Genomic DNA, 15,145 nt, shown 5'->3' on the forward strand with positions numbered 1-15,145 from the left:
TAGTAGTTGTAGGAACTAGTTTTTCCCCTCGGAAGAGCCTGGTCGACAACTTCCATTCACTTGACATCTTCCGGTTTTTATGTTTAAGATTCTGTTTATTTCAGATTCCTGTAAATAGCTTCTTGCCTGGCTATCAAATCCACCTACAGGTCAGGTTGTATTCGCTTAGTCTCCATTTAACTTTGTGCACATATTTCTCGAAAATTAATTAATAAAAATGAACACAATCTGGTGGGAATAATAAACATTGATAAATAATAACTTAATAACCATCAGATTAAAAAAAAAACTTGTATTGTTCTGAAAAAGTGCATTTGTTACATGAAAACCAAGAACATTCTACAAGAATGGTTTATATAAATACAATTGTAATGTGGATACACATAGTATTCTACTTTTTAATCTGTTTTCATTCTTGTCGCTCGGTGGGATGCAGTAAGATAAGTATCGGCGACAATCTCATTCTGCAGTTGACGAGATGTATCGTTTTCAGGGACCTACTGAACAACCTCAGAAAGAGGAGAAAATCAGCTTTGTCTCCCATCTAGCGGAGACCAAGCGAAATCGCAATTAGTTACTAACCCCGAGGTTTGTCTCACCCGTGGAAAGGAAATAATTCTTTTTTTCACATACTGTACAGCGTGTTTTAGCTTTAATCTCAGTACTACCTGACATATTTAAGGAGCTGGTTTATATTTTTTCTATAAACTATCTCCCCAGATTGTTTTTATTTCCTAATCCCAAATATCTCCTGCTAATTGTAAAAACTCCCTGCGGCGCACAGCTCCAGTAGCAGTAACGGCACAATTTAAGGACCTTCGTATTTCACTTTCGCTTGCTTGTTAGGAACGTGTACCAGGCTGTAGTGTTGTTCTTGGGGCGGTGGCGGACGACTTTCCCTAAAATACTAAATACGCCACATCGCCATTTCCTTGTCCGGACGAATGCAGATTTGGAGACAGCCAAAGAGCGAGTCGCCGAAGTCACGTATGTAACGCAGAAAGGGTCAAAGAAGCGTTAAAGTCTCGGTTACTACTGTTTCTGCCGGCCTGGCGAATTAAGGCGGGGGCCGGAGTAATGTAGCTGGAGGTGTTCCTAAATTCTGCTGATAATCACAACTGGGTTTTCACTTCCTCACTTGAGTGAAGTTAGTTGTTATAGGTCCTTGTCTATGTGATAACCGGTAAGTGCCTATTTCTTACATTACTATTAAATATTCCATTATTATTGTGAGGGGGGGAAAAAGGCTTTGACTGTATGCATCAAAACACAACGCGACCAGCAGTTGCGTTTTCCATTCGCACTTGAACTGCGTGGTATTTCGTCCTGTCTCACTGGACGCAGTTCTGTGGTTAAAAGGGGTATCAGCAGAACGGGTGAAACTCATCGGAAATGTTTGAAGGACTAGTCTCTGTTTGGGCCCTGGAGTCCTTTAAGTCCAGGTCTTAAAACAAGGAAGAGTTTAGGCTAGTGATTTAACCATTGAGGACATCAAACTCATTTCACGCAGCAAAAACAATCTGTCAGTTACACCACGAGCGAGTGCTGCACCCTTTTATAATAATACCTCAGTGAAAATAATTTTCCGATTCTGACGCATGGTGCTGACATCCAGTTTTCCCCCTTAAGGTAGTCACTGTTCTCCACGTGTTGTTACAGCTGCCGTCGCCCGGTTTTAAAATCGCTGCCCCCCGAAACATGGTCTTTGACAAATGGGAACTCAGGACTGCTCTGCTGCAGAGAGGCCCGGTAACGGCGTGAATACCATTAGACTCCTCACAGTGCACCGGGAGACACTTGTCAGTCATATTAAGAACACGCAGTGCATCCTAGACAACCTGCTCAGCAGTGGCTTCTTCTGCACCGAAGATGCAGAGATTATATCGCGCTTCTCTACTAAAACCGACCAGGTAGGCTACTGCTTTCTTTCTAATCTCTAATGCCATCCGTAAATTTAAGGTACAAACCATGAAACGCATGACTTTGCATAACAGAACTAAGTTTCTATTCAAGCCAGTTAATGCATGCTTCAGATACCCCCTGTATTTTAAATGATGTTGCTCATTCAGGCCAGTTTGTCTGATTTTTATTTTATTTTATTGGGCATCTCCAGTAAAAATAAACCTGCCAGTATCTATACAGTAGAAAAAAAAAACATTCTGCTCTGGATTATGAGTGGAGAATGTATAGTTTTCAAACCCATGTGCTCGGAGAAAATGTTAAATTCAGCCTCAAAGATATGGCAGAAAATATATTTTTAATAACGAATTAGTCCAGATTTCTCAATGACTCTCACAAATACCTGTATTTAACTGTTAATTAAAACTCAATTCATGTCTTGCCAGGTTCGTAAAATTTTGGAATTGGTGCAGAGCAAAGGAGAAGAGGCGTCTCAGTACTTTGTGCATGTTCTGCATGAGGCCTATGATGCCTATATAGACCTAAGGCCTTGGTTTAAAGAGATTCAGTATCAACCCTCTGACTCTGTTAAGGAACTACCAGTGGTCAACACTGATCCAGGTAAATATTAGGGTAACTAATAAAGGAACACTTAATTAGATGTTGAGATTTTTGGTTTGTGTTTGCAATTGAATAATTTACAGTGCCTGCAAGAATCCTATGTCTAGTTTTCGAGCTGGCTGTAATACGGAGCACACTGGCTGTTTGTAGCTGCCCCTGCATCAGGACTAAGATTGATAATTGGCAACTGAAAACAGTTGAATTCTTTGATTGGGGAACCTTATAACTAAACAACAAAAGTTAAGGAAGTTAGTTTCCTTATCATTTCGAATGTGTGTTGAATACACATTTAAGGTGGTCGTGGTTTAATTAAAGGTGAAAATGAACTGTGGTGGTAGAAGTAACTAGACATACATGTTCAGTGAGCGGGAGCAGGTTGGACAGCAGTATTTGATATCTAAGGTGTGGAAGTTAAAGATACTGGTTTCCCTCTCTTTAGGATTAACGCTCTTTTCTTACTGGCTCAAGGGCAACTTTCTAGCACTAGGTCTGTCTCTGTCTGGACCTGGGTTGAGAAAAATATTTTTTTGTCTCGGCTAAGATTCCTTCCCATTTCTTTTACCAAGTTCCAGCAATGTCCAGCTTGTAGATACCTGCTTCAACACCTAGAAGTAGAGTTTTCAGTTCACGTTTATGTTTGGATTGATGGAGTTTAAGTTTTTTTGGTTAATTTCTTTAGTAAGCAAGTACTGCAAGAAGCTTCGCCATGAGCTGGAACAGGACACCAAGTTCATCACCTCCTACGCACAGAAAGAGGAGACGCTGCTGGATGAGATGTACACGGACACCGTGATGGAGCTGCTGAACGAGCGCAATGAGAACTTGGGTCACCTGGACGGCCTAGAACAGCTGTTCAGTGACTGGGGGGTCTTCAACCAGCTTGCAGAGACCATCTTGGTCCTGGGAGATGCTGGTGTAGGGAAGTCCATCCTGCTGCAGAAGCTGCAGAACTTGTGGTCCACGAGGCAGCTGAACATCCAGGCGAAATTCTTCTTTAAGTTCCGGTGCAGGATGTTCAGCGCCTTCAAGGAGACCGATGAGATTTCCTTGAAGGACCTCCTCTTCAAGTACAACTGCTACCCGGACCAGGATCCGGACGAGGAGGTTTTCCGGTACGTCCTGCTGCATCCGGAGACCGTGCTCTTCACCTTTGATGGCTTTGACGAGATCCACGCCGACATTGACACGAGGAACATTCCAGAGGTCTGCTCACCCGAGGAGAAGACCCACCCGCTCCTGCTGCTCATGAACCTGCTCAGTGGGAGGCTGCTGAAGGGCTGCAGGAAGGTTTTGACAGCGCGCACAGGCACGGAGATCCAGAACAAGGTGGTCAGGAAGAAGGTCCTTCTTAAAGGGTTTTCCCCAGAGAGCCTGCGGAGGTACACTGCTCTGCACTTCCAAGAGAGGGATTATCAGGCTTTAGTTAATACCCAGCTGGACGCCAACCCTCATCTCTGCAGCTTGTGCTCTGTGCCCTTGTTCTGCTGGATTATCTTCAAAAGCTTCAAACACTTCCAGTCCATTTATGACGATTTTGAGCTGCCCAACGTCTACATCACCCTGACCAACGTGTTCATGCTCATGGCGGAGGTGTTCCTCAGTCGCCCCTCCAGCCCCAGCTTGCTGAAGAAAAGCAGCAGGTGTCAAGCCGATACTTTCAGGACCGGGAGGGAGACTCTGATGGCTTTCGGCAAGCTGGCCAATCTTGGCATGGAGAAAACTGGCTTCGTGTTCAATCACGATGAGGTGTCGTCCTGCGGCCTGACAGAGAAGGAGCTGCAGCTGGGATTTCTGAGGCCTGCCAGTCACTACGATGGCAGTGGGAACCTGTCAACCTTTGAGTTTCTTCATGTCACCCTTCAGTCTTTTTTTGCAGCTTTTTTGCTGGTGCAGGATGAAAACATAGGCTCTGTGGGTATTCTGAAATTCTTTACTGAATGCGAATATAGAAAAACTACACATTTTTGCACCTGCCTTGGAGGCTCCAAACCTTCTACGAAAGATCCCTTCCAGGACAACGAGCATTTGCAGTTCACTAACCTGTTCCTGTGTGGACTTCTGTCCAAGTCAAATGTCAGCCTGTTGGAGCACCTGGTGTCCCCAAAGTCATTGAAGAAGAAACGAGAAGTCCTTAAGTCCTATTTATCTGACAGCGTGAAAGCTCACTTGAAAAATGTGCCTCGGTTCAAGTCTGAGGAGGAAGGGAGCAAAATACACGTTATGCCCAACTTCATTTGGATGTTAAGATGCATTTATGAGACCCAGAGTGAAGAGATCGCCAAACTCACTGCCAGTGGAATCTCAGCTAGTCACATCAAGCTGACTTTCTGCAATATCTACTCGGCAGATTGCAGTGCACTGAACTTTGTTCTGCACCATTACAAGAAACATATCGGTGTTGACCTGGACAACAACAATGTCAGTGACTATGGTGTGAAAGAGCTGAAGGCATGTTTCCATAAACTGACAGTAATAAGGTAAGGGATATACAGCGAAACTGTTGTTGGTTGGTGGGTTTGTTTACGAAGATGAAGTAAAATGTGTTTTGAAGTGAACTTGGAGGGTGTCTGGCAGGTAACGTGATTAGTAACTTTGTAACTCTGTTTTCCTAAGTAAAAGTTATTTTTTGGTGTATTAAGATGTTTGTGCTTTTCAGATTGTCTGTCAATCAGATCACAGATTGCAGTATGGAAGTCCTAGCGGAAGAACTGATAAAGTACAAGATAATCAGGGTGCTGGGGTAAGTAGTTTGTAAAAATGTTTTGCCAATTTAATGAGTAATGTTTAAGTTAATGCATCCTTAATCACATCCTGTCTGGATTTTAAAAGTGGGTATGAAACTGTTCAGTCTTCCCGATCAGTATAAAGTATTATCTGCTAATCCATGCATGGACTGACTTAGATGCAGGAAGTCCTCTTCTGGCAGGATGTCAGTCATTTGGAGGAACTGCCCCCCATATCAGTTAAGACGCTTTGTTGGTACTTGATAGTATTTGATCTAATTCTGCTTCGTTTCAGACTGTACAAGAATCAGTTAACTGATGTTGGAGCCAAACTGGTTGCTCAGATCATTGAAGAATGCCCAAGTCTCAGAACTGTAAAGTAGGTCCCATACATTAGAAGTTTTCCTTTGGTAACATGATTTGTATTATGTGGATTTCCGAGTGTACTGCATGTCGTCCTTGTTGTACAAGATTGGATAGAGCTCAGGCCACCCAGCTTGAATACTTGCTGGCCTTTTTTCTGTTGCAAAAAGTAACTACATATTGTATTTGGTCCTCATGTTTCTTCTTTTGATACATAAGAAATAGGAAGAAATGGTTACAAATGAAAGGAAGGCCACCCAGCCCGTTTGGTAGTTAGTAGCTAATTGATCTAAGGATCTTATCCAGCTGTTTCTTGAGGAAAGCCAGGCTTCAAGCACATGGTGCGTGGCTTGTTCAAACTCTGATTAACGTGTGGCTAACCAGGAGAAAAATGGCACTTTACCATTTCAGAAGGATTCCTAGATTTCTGGATTTCTGTAAACACTGTTAAAACTTTCTTTTCCTGTGGTAAAAAATTGAATTTTTGTTTCTCAGAATCGGGTGCAACAAGATTACGAGCAAAGGTGGAAGATACTTGGCCGATGCAATTCAGAAAAGCAGAACTATCTTTGAAGTTGGGTAAGGCTTACTGCGCGTTTAGAAACCACATGGACTTCGAACCCGTTCCGGCCTCCTCAGGTATGACCATGACCTGTGCTGTTCTTCCATGTCGGTAGGATGTGGGGAAACACCATCGGGGACGAAGGAGCGAAGGCCTTTGCCGAAGCCCTGAAGAATCACCCCAGTCTGACAAACCTCAGGTAGGAGCATCTGAGCGTCTCGAGAAGCTGCTCTGGACTGCAGTGCTGTCTGAGCTGGTTTAGAACATGTGCTCGAATTACAGAAGCGTCTGTATTTCCTGAAGGCAGGCTATAGGAAAGGGCAGATAATAGATAGAACAGGCTGGTGACGGAATCGTCGTGTTGGAAGTGTGTGAGGTAGCAGTCTACAACACTATATTTCGTAAAGAATAATTTGAGATTTTTTTTCCGTGATACTCTGGACCTCACCACTGCCCGTTTGCTTGATTTTTGGCATCTGAATCTCCGGAATTTTTCCACTTTGCCCACGTCCGCTCGAAGAGCTGCTGGCGCTGTCCCCCGTGGCTGGTCGCACAGAGCCCGCAGGAGAGCGAGCAGTGGTCGGAGGCGAGCTGCAGCTCTCACCGAGAGCCAGTCATGCCGGCGGCTGACTGGACAGTTGTAGTGGTTGCCATTGTGCCGCCAACTGCATCAGGCCTTTTGTCTCGTCCTGCTGCGTGGGGAATTGGGGCTGGAGTTGTCTAAGGGGACAGTCCTCAACTGGCGATGTCTAGACTGGCTTTACTGTTTGAGCCCCCAGAGTGTCTACAGATGTATGATGATAGAATTTCTTAACATCCTTGTGTAAAAATATAGATCTCTTCTGAAACACTAGCTACTTTTAACAGGTTGCATTTACGGAGGAATACAGGTGTTGTGACATGAACGTCGCAAACGTTTCCATGTGTGCTCTGGTTGGTCATTTGCAGAAATAAAACAGACCCTTAAGAGACCTCCTCTTAAATGTAATGTTGGCAGGTTATTTAGCCCAGATAAGCACCTGTCTAAAATGTTTCTTATTTTGTCTTGAAGCCTTTCTGCCAACGGCATCTCCACTGAAGGAGGAAAGAGTCTGGCTGCTGCACTGAGAGAGAACACATCTGTCCATATTTTTTGGTAAAATACACACCTTTTCTCTAGTTACAAATCTGATTGCAGATTCATGTGTTTTGAGGCAAAGATAGAAACAGTACAAAGTCACTACTAATTAGCATACTATTTTTTCCAGATAATTTTGTTCTAGTGAATGAGTTTGAGTTAATTTTCCAGAATCCTCCAGACTTTTGTCCAGCTTATTGAACTCCTGCATAGTGCAATTAAATGTGCAGTACAATTTACCTATGTTTTAAGGAGGTTCTCATTTTCAGTACACCTGTGATAAACAACTGTAAATCACACATTTCCCTGCAAAAAGAACCTTAGGGAAGTTTGACTTCTGCGGTCAAAGAAGAGTTTCCTGTGGCTCTTTGTCCCTCAGGCTGGTTCAGAATGAGTTCAATGATGAAGTTGCTGGATGCTTTGCAGAAACAGTCCGAGTCAACGCTGGGTTAACCCATCTGTGGTAAGTGCAACTTCAAAGGGCTCAGCCAACATACAGGCCTGCAGTCTGTGAGTGAGCTAGCCTCTTGTTCCAGGCTCAAAAAGGAAGTATGAGTAATGATGTGATATTTTGTGTTGCTCAAGAAGGCTTTTTTTAAGACATGTAGGGTAATACGGCACTTTGCAGGCATTTGAAATGGTCATTCTTCTTTTTGCTGTATCTGTAATTGAGCTTTGGGTCATTCGATTGCAATGGAGATTATTGTTCATGTACAGTATGTGATCAGATATGTTTCATTTTATACTTTTAATTTCCCCGCTCAGTCGATTTTGGGAATTTAATATTATTTGTGCTGGTGCTGTAATTAGCCTTGGCACACTTGAAGACGGTACCCTTATTGTTTCTCCAGGAGATCAGTTTTTGTCCAGATGTAGCTAGCAGCTGTCACGCTGTTGGATACTGTTGTTAGGAGGCTGGTTTCAGATGAGAATCTAATTATGAAATCACAAGATACTTGCCATGTGTTACTTGCCATAATTGAAAAGCAGTTGATATATTTTTCCAAAACCCTTATAACCAATTTCCTGTCTAGCACATCAAAAGAGATCTTATATAGCTTATACTCAATATTAAAAAAAAATGCAAAAAATATAAACAAGTGTAATTGTAAAATTGTACAGTGTAATTTGTAAAATTTGGAACTATTTGTTGTGTAGTAAAATTGATAAAATAATTGGAAAAGTTAATATTACTTTCAGGTCACATATCATGTTACCCTGGAAATATGTTTCCTTATACACTGTCATCTTGTACTCTGTCAGCTGTTCATTTTCAAGATGGACGTCTGTCAATATCTCTGTTTCCAGGTTAATCGAAAACAAGATCACAGCTAAAGGGGCAAAACTGCTAGCGGACGCTCTGCCTCAGAACGGATCGCTTAAGGAGATCTGGTAAGATTTAGACATGCGTCTCCGGTTGTCGCGCTGGAGTGAAAACTGTTAAATCGCCTGGCCTTGCGTGCAGAGGCAGGCCCGCCGCAGGTTCAGCTGGAACCCAGGCCAGAGAAGTTGTAAAGACGGCCAAGGCCACCTGTTGCCCCCCTGCCACACCCCCACCCAGACAGCGCAGCTCGTGCAGGGCGGCTCAGTTCCCTCTTCTCATCTTCCTGCTTCTTTTGTAACAGCCTGAAAGCAAACCTCCTTTCCAAAGAGGAAGAAGCGGCTTTCAGCCACGAGCCGCGGCTGATGTTCTGCTGACGAAGACCCGGCCCGGTGACGTGACCTCACCTCACCACGTGAGCCTGGTTTGATTGCGTAGTCAAAGCACATGTGGTATTAATAGATACCGTGGAAGGGCCGCAGTGGGCTGGGTCGTTCCGGAGTGCTGTTGCAGTGGCGCAGGCTGTGCCTCATGCTGTGGCAGCTTTGGGAAGACACTTTCCCCAAAAGAAATGGATTAAAAAAACCATTAGGGGGTAGATTTTGTCACTATCCCTCAGACGATTTCTTTTTGTAACCTTCATGCTACTGCTTAAAAGTTGCTTAAAACAGTTGAATGCAACCTGTTGTTTTCAGCCATGTTAGATCATTTGTACGTTTGTTAGAACAGGAATTATCTGGCCATCTTGGTAGCAGTGCAAGGAAGTGTTTCGCATCTGTGTGATAAATGTGCACTCCCTTATTCCCTTCTGTGACACTTTGTATTGTGGTGTAACAGTTCTTACTCCTAGTCCGAGGCACTAAACTGCAGTAAAACTGCATTGCAGAGCTTTGTAGCACTTTGAGCTCGTTATTTTAAATGTTTACCGATTAAAGGTCTTGTCAATGAGAATTTTAATTTTACGGCTCATCAATGAGTTTATAATGGTACACAACAGCCTGTTTTAATTGGCAAGGCATTGACCACTGTTGCTTACATTTTAAATAAGTTTGTTAATTGCTCAAGAGGTATTGTTCTGCAAGAGAACAATTCCAGGCTCAGGTAATGATTTCTTAAAATATCAGGCGCCCAGTATTTGTTTCGAGTTTTTAAATTTGTTAAGGGAGTTGAGAATCGGCATAGATATCTAGTCAAAAAGACATTTTGATGCATGTAAGCCCAAGCCACCTCTATGCCCTACTGTGATGAAAAAAGCCTGGTTGCTGTTAGCGTGAAGGTGGTGGTTTCTGATGCAGGACTTGCCCAGCGTTCCCCTTCAGCAGGCAGCAGAGCGGAAAGCAGCTCTGCGAGGAACAGGCCATGTCCACAAAGACTGACCCTGGACAGTCGCAGAAGGCCGAGAACTTTTGTCTCCACAGTGTTGTTCTCTGTCAACATTTTCTTTCACTTTTCAGACAAAGGAAAATAAAAATCTAATCCACTACACTGTGTCCCTCCCTGTCCCTAAAATCCCTGTATCTTTTGTTTAATTGCGGGGAAGAGGAAACTTTCGAGACGTTCTGTGTACACTCTTGATTTGAAATTCACTAGTAGCAGCCTGTGTTGTCATCAGTCTTTTATCTTGTGACTGGGGGAGGGGGGGGCATTCATTTTGGATGAGAAGGGTGGGATGGGCGTCAAGCCGAAGAGCTCCTAGTCCTTGCGCAATCACACTGACACATCACAACCTCGTATACAGCAACGCCCCCTTTGTGTTCCATTGAACCATTAAACATCAGCAGCAATCATGAAGCAGCATTCTGGGACAGCAGGAAAGACAGGTCTTGCACGTACAGTTCTAACCTGTTGCTTTCAAAGTCGCTTCCGTAGTAAAACCTTTCTGGATCTGCCGTCCACATGCTGCTTTACTGCAGACTCGGACCCACTGATCCAGGGCCGCGGTTTCGCAGTGACCGCTGTCTTTTGAAGGTGCGATATAGAAACCTGGTTTCGCACCTGTCAACAATACAACAACATCAGGGACAGAAGTATGTGACAGGTTGACTAAGCAGAAGGTCAAGTAGTCCCTTAGTCTCAAAATGAAACGGAGAAAATCCGTATTTTGTGTTAAATGTTTTTTTTTTCTTACTCATCTGTTCCACTAAAAATACATTCAAGGTGAAAGGTGCTTGAAAAGATTTTATTTCACATTTATGTACATATTTTACATGAATGGAATGTTATTACACATACACCCTTAAATCATTAAAAAAATATACCATGATCATCAGCTTGTCGAAGAAGTACCACAGTGCTACATAACCAGAATATTCTCTTTCAACCGGTTTAATTACAAAATGTACAAAGAGCTTATTTCATGTCAGCTGCTCCAAATTGGTGACAGAGCATTTAACACTTCTTCTTGATTACAGAAAGACACAGTATTTGCCTTAATTTGTTTTGAATTATCCAGCTGGTGTCACTCATTGTTTTGTATCAAATCAGTAAAATGTGTTGCATTACCTATGAATATAATGTTAATAAAAGGAGTTCATGTTTTAAAGCCCCATAGCTTTTAATTACTCACACAACCTGCATTTATTCTGTTTTTCTGTGTGGTGAATACACTGTTAATTGGAAGCTCGCCTTTCGCAAACTGTATTCACGTGGGCTCAGGTATGGCAATTTTAGCATAAGCAGCAAATAAAAATATTTACAATTAACAATGATGAAAAACATTGAAAAAATAAGTATTTACTGGTGGGAAAAAAGTAAAATGATTGTAACCTTGATAAATTCCAGCAAAGGTTCTTGGATGACCCCTTTTCGATCTATTAAAGCAGAACTAAACAACCTTACAGAACAAGCCAGGAGTGCCCCTGTCCAGTCCTAAAGTATTACTCTCTAGTATCTTCTTTCAAAAATTAATTTATAAATTATTAATATAATATATTTATAACATTAATGAAATATGACAATGTTTCTCTGGAGCAGGTCAGAATCTTCACTGAGAATTTCATGGCATCACTGGACTCATGTCCAGCAGGCTTTCGGGCCAATACCCTAGTAGAGTTGTGACATAAATCACTGGCTTCACAAGATGAAATGAAAATCCCCTTGGCACTGCGGGGAAATGGGACTGGCCCTCAGGTGAAGACAGTGAAAAGACACAAGGGAGTCTGGCTGTAGCTGGTAACGTTGCCTCTGTTTAACCTGACTACAAGCCTTTCTATGCGAGACAGAACAGCCGGGCTGCTCGTTTTTAAAACATGAATTCTCATTCTTATGCAGTGAGAAGACAAAAATCTGGCATCAATTTTTCTAAACACCTCGTAAATTAACTGTTCTCTCTCTATATAAAAAAAAAACGTAAATCACAAGTATAAGATGTTGATCTTATGTCGGTTTCACTTTGATATTACAACACTATTTCTTTTGAGATTGGTGGACTGTTAAAAATATCAGTGTCTCTGACGATACAATAGTGCAAGCTAGAAATCAGAATCCCATAAACTTCAAGAAGTTGTTTATTTCAGCCTTTTTTGGTATCGTATTTAATATCATCTTGTCAATCCCTTTGACAACCAATGGTCTGGAATAGCATGTCTCCTTACTCTTATTAGAAACGTTAAGCAATAAAGATGTCTCGCATCCCAGCATCTTACAGGTTCCAAAGCTTTAGTGACATTCACTGCGTCCTTACCAGCCATTAACTCTTTATTTTTACCATTTGTGAATTACTTTCAGATTATCACCGAATGGGCTTTGCTTGGCATATCACAGCACTTCAATGGCTTCAGAAGGGTTGATACAGCAAAGTACTCGGAAGGCCTCCAGTTTTAGCTGAAAGCTGATACGGGCTGCAATCATCCCCAATAAACTGCAACAAGACTGGGATGTTTAAGGGAGGAGGAATGTAATGTGTGAATGTGTTACATTTGTTTTGCTGGTACTGCAGTTGCTGCTGAAGCTTATCCATTGGCAAATTAGTGGATGAAAACTGCCACATTTTCAATTCAAACCAGACTTTCACCACTGTACCTTCATATTGAAATTGTTTGACGGAAGACAGTCACATCTAAAGCATTAGGACCACAGCTGAACTCCCAGTGAGCTACAGACTTACAGCTCGTGAATGGCCAGTAGCGTCCCTTGTTTTTTTGATTTTGCATGCTGTCATTCAGCACGCTGGGTGTGTGAACACTCACATTCACAGAGATGCTGCACAGATCGTGGCTCTCAAGCAGGATCAAACCCGAGAGAAAAACAACTTCAGGCCTTTGCAGACAGACCCATGAAAAAGCACAGGCTGTTGCTCCTGCACCTTCTACAGTATTTTACAGATGAGCTTAAAGGGGAGAAAGCACTCCACAGAAATACGTTTCTGAATCATTTAAAGGACTTACAACTCTTTGTGCTGTTTTTAATGCACAATCTTTTTCTTTCCTCATTTCTTATGTGCACGCCGGTGTCATGTCAGAAGTATGATCTGAACACATTTCGAAGGTATGAACTGAACTTTTTCTCTGTGACAGCAAAGTAAGTTTTTTAATTAAAGTTTCCTTCTATGGCAGTAATCTGAAAGCCTATTCTAAGGAGCACAGAGCATGGCACAGACACTGAACAGGTTCACTAAGGCAGGTCTCCACTGCGATTGAATTCAGTGTGCCATTGTTCTCGAGAAAATCCTAGAGGACGCGTACACACTAATTATGCACTTTGTAAAGCAGGACATCATCTTCTCTAATCAATATTCAACTGCGTGTGCACATAAACCTCAATTTTCTTTAGCACGGATATTTTTAGAAAGGAGCACCTCTGCAGCCAGAAATTACTCATAATTGTGTGGTTGTGCAAAATGTACAGACATTACGTAATTTCGACATTAAAAGATGATTAAGAACAACAGTAAGAATGATGTTATTAGCAATATAGAGGCAAGAATATGTACAATTATCCCTGTACTTATCCCTGGATTTAGTTCAGGATCAGCTGAGCTTCATGTCCCAAACTAATAATGCTACCCTCTACGACGACCAACATTCCAGGCATACATCAAGAGCATCAGCTTTCTCTACGCATTCAGGTTACTTTGCTGCTCCCACCCCTGAAGCAGCCGAAAGACCTAAAGAAAGCACACAGCAAAGTTCGCCTCCTCCTCCCCCAGCTGCAAGAGACACACACTTCCTGCAGAGTCTGGCCCAGGTGGCTGCAGCCCAACGTTTGTCGTGTCGAAAATGCTCAGCCACATTCATAGTGGCCGCACTGCTCACAAGGGACGTGGCCCTGAAATCTAACCCACCCACCACCCAAGCCAGACCTGACGGACGCGCGGGGTTTCAGCCTCCTCGGCCTGTAGCATCCTGACCTTTTCCATGGAATGGGGCTCTTCGGCAGCGACCGGCCCCTTCGGTCTGACTGAGAAGGCACTGGTATACAGTTAGAAAGGAGGTGGCTCCAAAATGAAGAGCTGTCCCATCGTACAATCAGCCAGCCGATTAAATCAGCCCAGCAAGCAGAGGATTTGGATCCGTTGTCTGATAAAGCACTGGAAAAGAGTGGAGAACCATCTTCCTCCGCCTCATGGAGAAGACTGTGCCCTTGAAAGGCAGAGAGGAAGCTACTGAACTTTCCCCTAGCACTTGAACATCAGTGAACAACAGGGCAGAGTATAATGCATTTGAGCTGCATAGGAGTGTCAGAGTGTTTGCAAAGTGTGCTTGGAGATACAGAAGAGTGAGAGTGCAGACTTCTGTATATCCACAAAGCACACAGATGATATGTACATATTAAGGTGGGGTGGCTCATTTTTATCAGCAAAATCCCACAAAGTTATTACTGATCTGCATTTCTCAAGGATCAGGAGCGACTCCATTCTGATCTGACGAGGAGGAATAACTTTGATCAGCCATAACAAAACACGTGTCGCACAGTCTGGAAGGAAGATTTTGTTTTGTTTTAAAAAAGTGAAATTTAAGGTAAAAGCCCGCCATGACAGCAACCTATAAAATATCACTGTGCGTCTGTGGAAAGAATTTTAAATCCTTGAAGTCTTTTATACAGACAACAAATGTGTGCAAACAAATGCATAAATATACAAATCTGAATCCCTGAAGACTGATTTACTGTTTTGGCACACCAAAGTGCTGTGACAACTGGCTCAAAGAGGGGAGGATGCTGTTTTTCTGGGAGGTGAGGATCCGTGTGCGTTCCGTCCAGTCAGAGGCAGGCGCTGGCAATGGTACTGGCATCTTCATGAACAAAATGAGCTCTGCAGTCTGCTCGTCTCAGAGCAGACCTCTTTCCTTAAGAGGGGAGTCGGAAACCTACATGAAAAAGACGATGTTTTAAGTTTATATTTTTCCTTTAACCAGGATCATTTTAGGTTCTGCTTCAGAACTACTTACAGTTGAAAACTTTAATCAAATTGCCAGCTTACAATATTTAACCAAGCTAACTAAAAATAAACACAGCATTAAATGGACATTTTATGTATTCAAGTAGTATCTCACAATATCAATGCCTACAGAACTATTCACGCACGCAAGAAGCAACATACA

At 42.7% G+C, this 15,145-nt stretch overlaps 2 protein-coding genes and 1 long non-coding RNA gene across 7 annotated transcripts in view; 1 reads left to right on the top strand and 2 right to left on the bottom strand.

The window, feature by feature from the left end:
• The first annotated feature begins 584 nt into the window (after nucleotides 1–584).
• On the top strand, nucleotides 585–10,089 carry nod1 (nucleotide-binding oligomerization domain containing 1). Of its 3 annotated transcripts, XM_006635606.3 has the most exons (13): nucleotides 585–1,183; nucleotides 1,660–1,910; nucleotides 2,346–2,520; nucleotides 3,200–4,997; nucleotides 5,177–5,260; nucleotides 5,539–5,622; nucleotides 6,102–6,185; nucleotides 6,284–6,367; nucleotides 7,220–7,303; nucleotides 7,665–7,748; nucleotides 8,594–8,677; nucleotides 8,911–9,021; nucleotides 9,902–10,089. In XM_006635606.3, the coding sequence occupies exons 2-12, from the start codon at nucleotides 1,713–1,715 to the stop codon at nucleotides 8,981–8,983; spliced, it is 2,832 nt and encodes a 943-aa protein (XP_006635669.2). In that variant the 5' UTR covers nucleotides 585–1,183; nucleotides 1,660–1,712; the 3' UTR covers nucleotides 8,984–9,021; nucleotides 9,902–10,089. The 3 variants fall into 3 exon arrangements, with proteins under 3 accessions (XP_006635669.2, XP_015212349.2, XP_015212350.2); XM_015356863.2 differs by having other exon boundaries at nucleotides 8,911–10,089; XM_015356864.2 differs by having other exon boundaries at nucleotides 585–987; nucleotides 8,911–10,089.
• LOC107078565 (uncharacterized) lies at nucleotides 4,620–10,594 on the bottom strand. 3 transcript variants are annotated; one of them, XR_001479515.2, is made up of 5 exons: nucleotides 10,449–10,594; nucleotides 8,120–9,162; nucleotides 6,617–6,952; nucleotides 6,197–6,476; nucleotides 4,620–4,711 (listed from the first exon to the last, which is right to left on the bottom strand). It is a non-coding gene; the product is annotated as an uncharacterized lncRNA (long non-coding RNA). The 3 variants fall into 3 exon arrangements; XR_011190817.1 differs by having other exon boundaries at nucleotides 6,197–6,952; nucleotides 8,817–9,162; XR_011190816.1 differs by having other exon boundaries at nucleotides 6,197–6,952.
• Nucleotides 10,595–10,764: 170 nt separating this feature from the next.
• znrf2a (zinc and ring finger 2a) overlaps nucleotides 10,765–15,145 on the bottom strand; it is a 46,201-nt gene continuing 41,820 nt past the window's right edge. Inside the window, exon 5 of the mRNA XM_006635535.3 lies at nucleotides 10,765–14,911. The gene's annotated coding sequence lies outside the window, so the exon portion shown is untranslated. The remainder of the gene's footprint in view (nucleotides 14,912–15,145) is intronic.

The sequence above is a fragment of the Lepisosteus oculatus genome, chromosome 10 (genome assembly GCF_040954835.1).
Source record: "Lepisosteus oculatus isolate fLepOcu1 chromosome 10, fLepOcu1.hap2, whole genome shotgun sequence".
NCBI lineage: Eukaryota > Metazoa > Chordata > Actinopteri > Semionotiformes > Lepisosteidae > Lepisosteus > Lepisosteus oculatus.

Excerpts from the sequence above, each read along its gene's own strand:
- nod1 (XM_015356863.2), top strand. The coding sequence starts at position 1,713 with ATGGGAACTCAGGACTGCTCTGCTGCAGAGAGGCCCGGTAACGGCGTG. Across the intron at positions 5,261-5,538 it reads AAGATAATCAGGGTGCTGGG|ACTGTACAAGAATCAGTTAA; the intron begins GTAAGTAGTTTG and ends GCTTCGTTTCAG. Across the intron at positions 8,678-8,910 it reads GGATCGCTTAAGGAGATCTG|CCTGAAAGCAAACCTCCTTT; the intron begins GTAAGATTTAGA and ends CTTTTGTAACAG.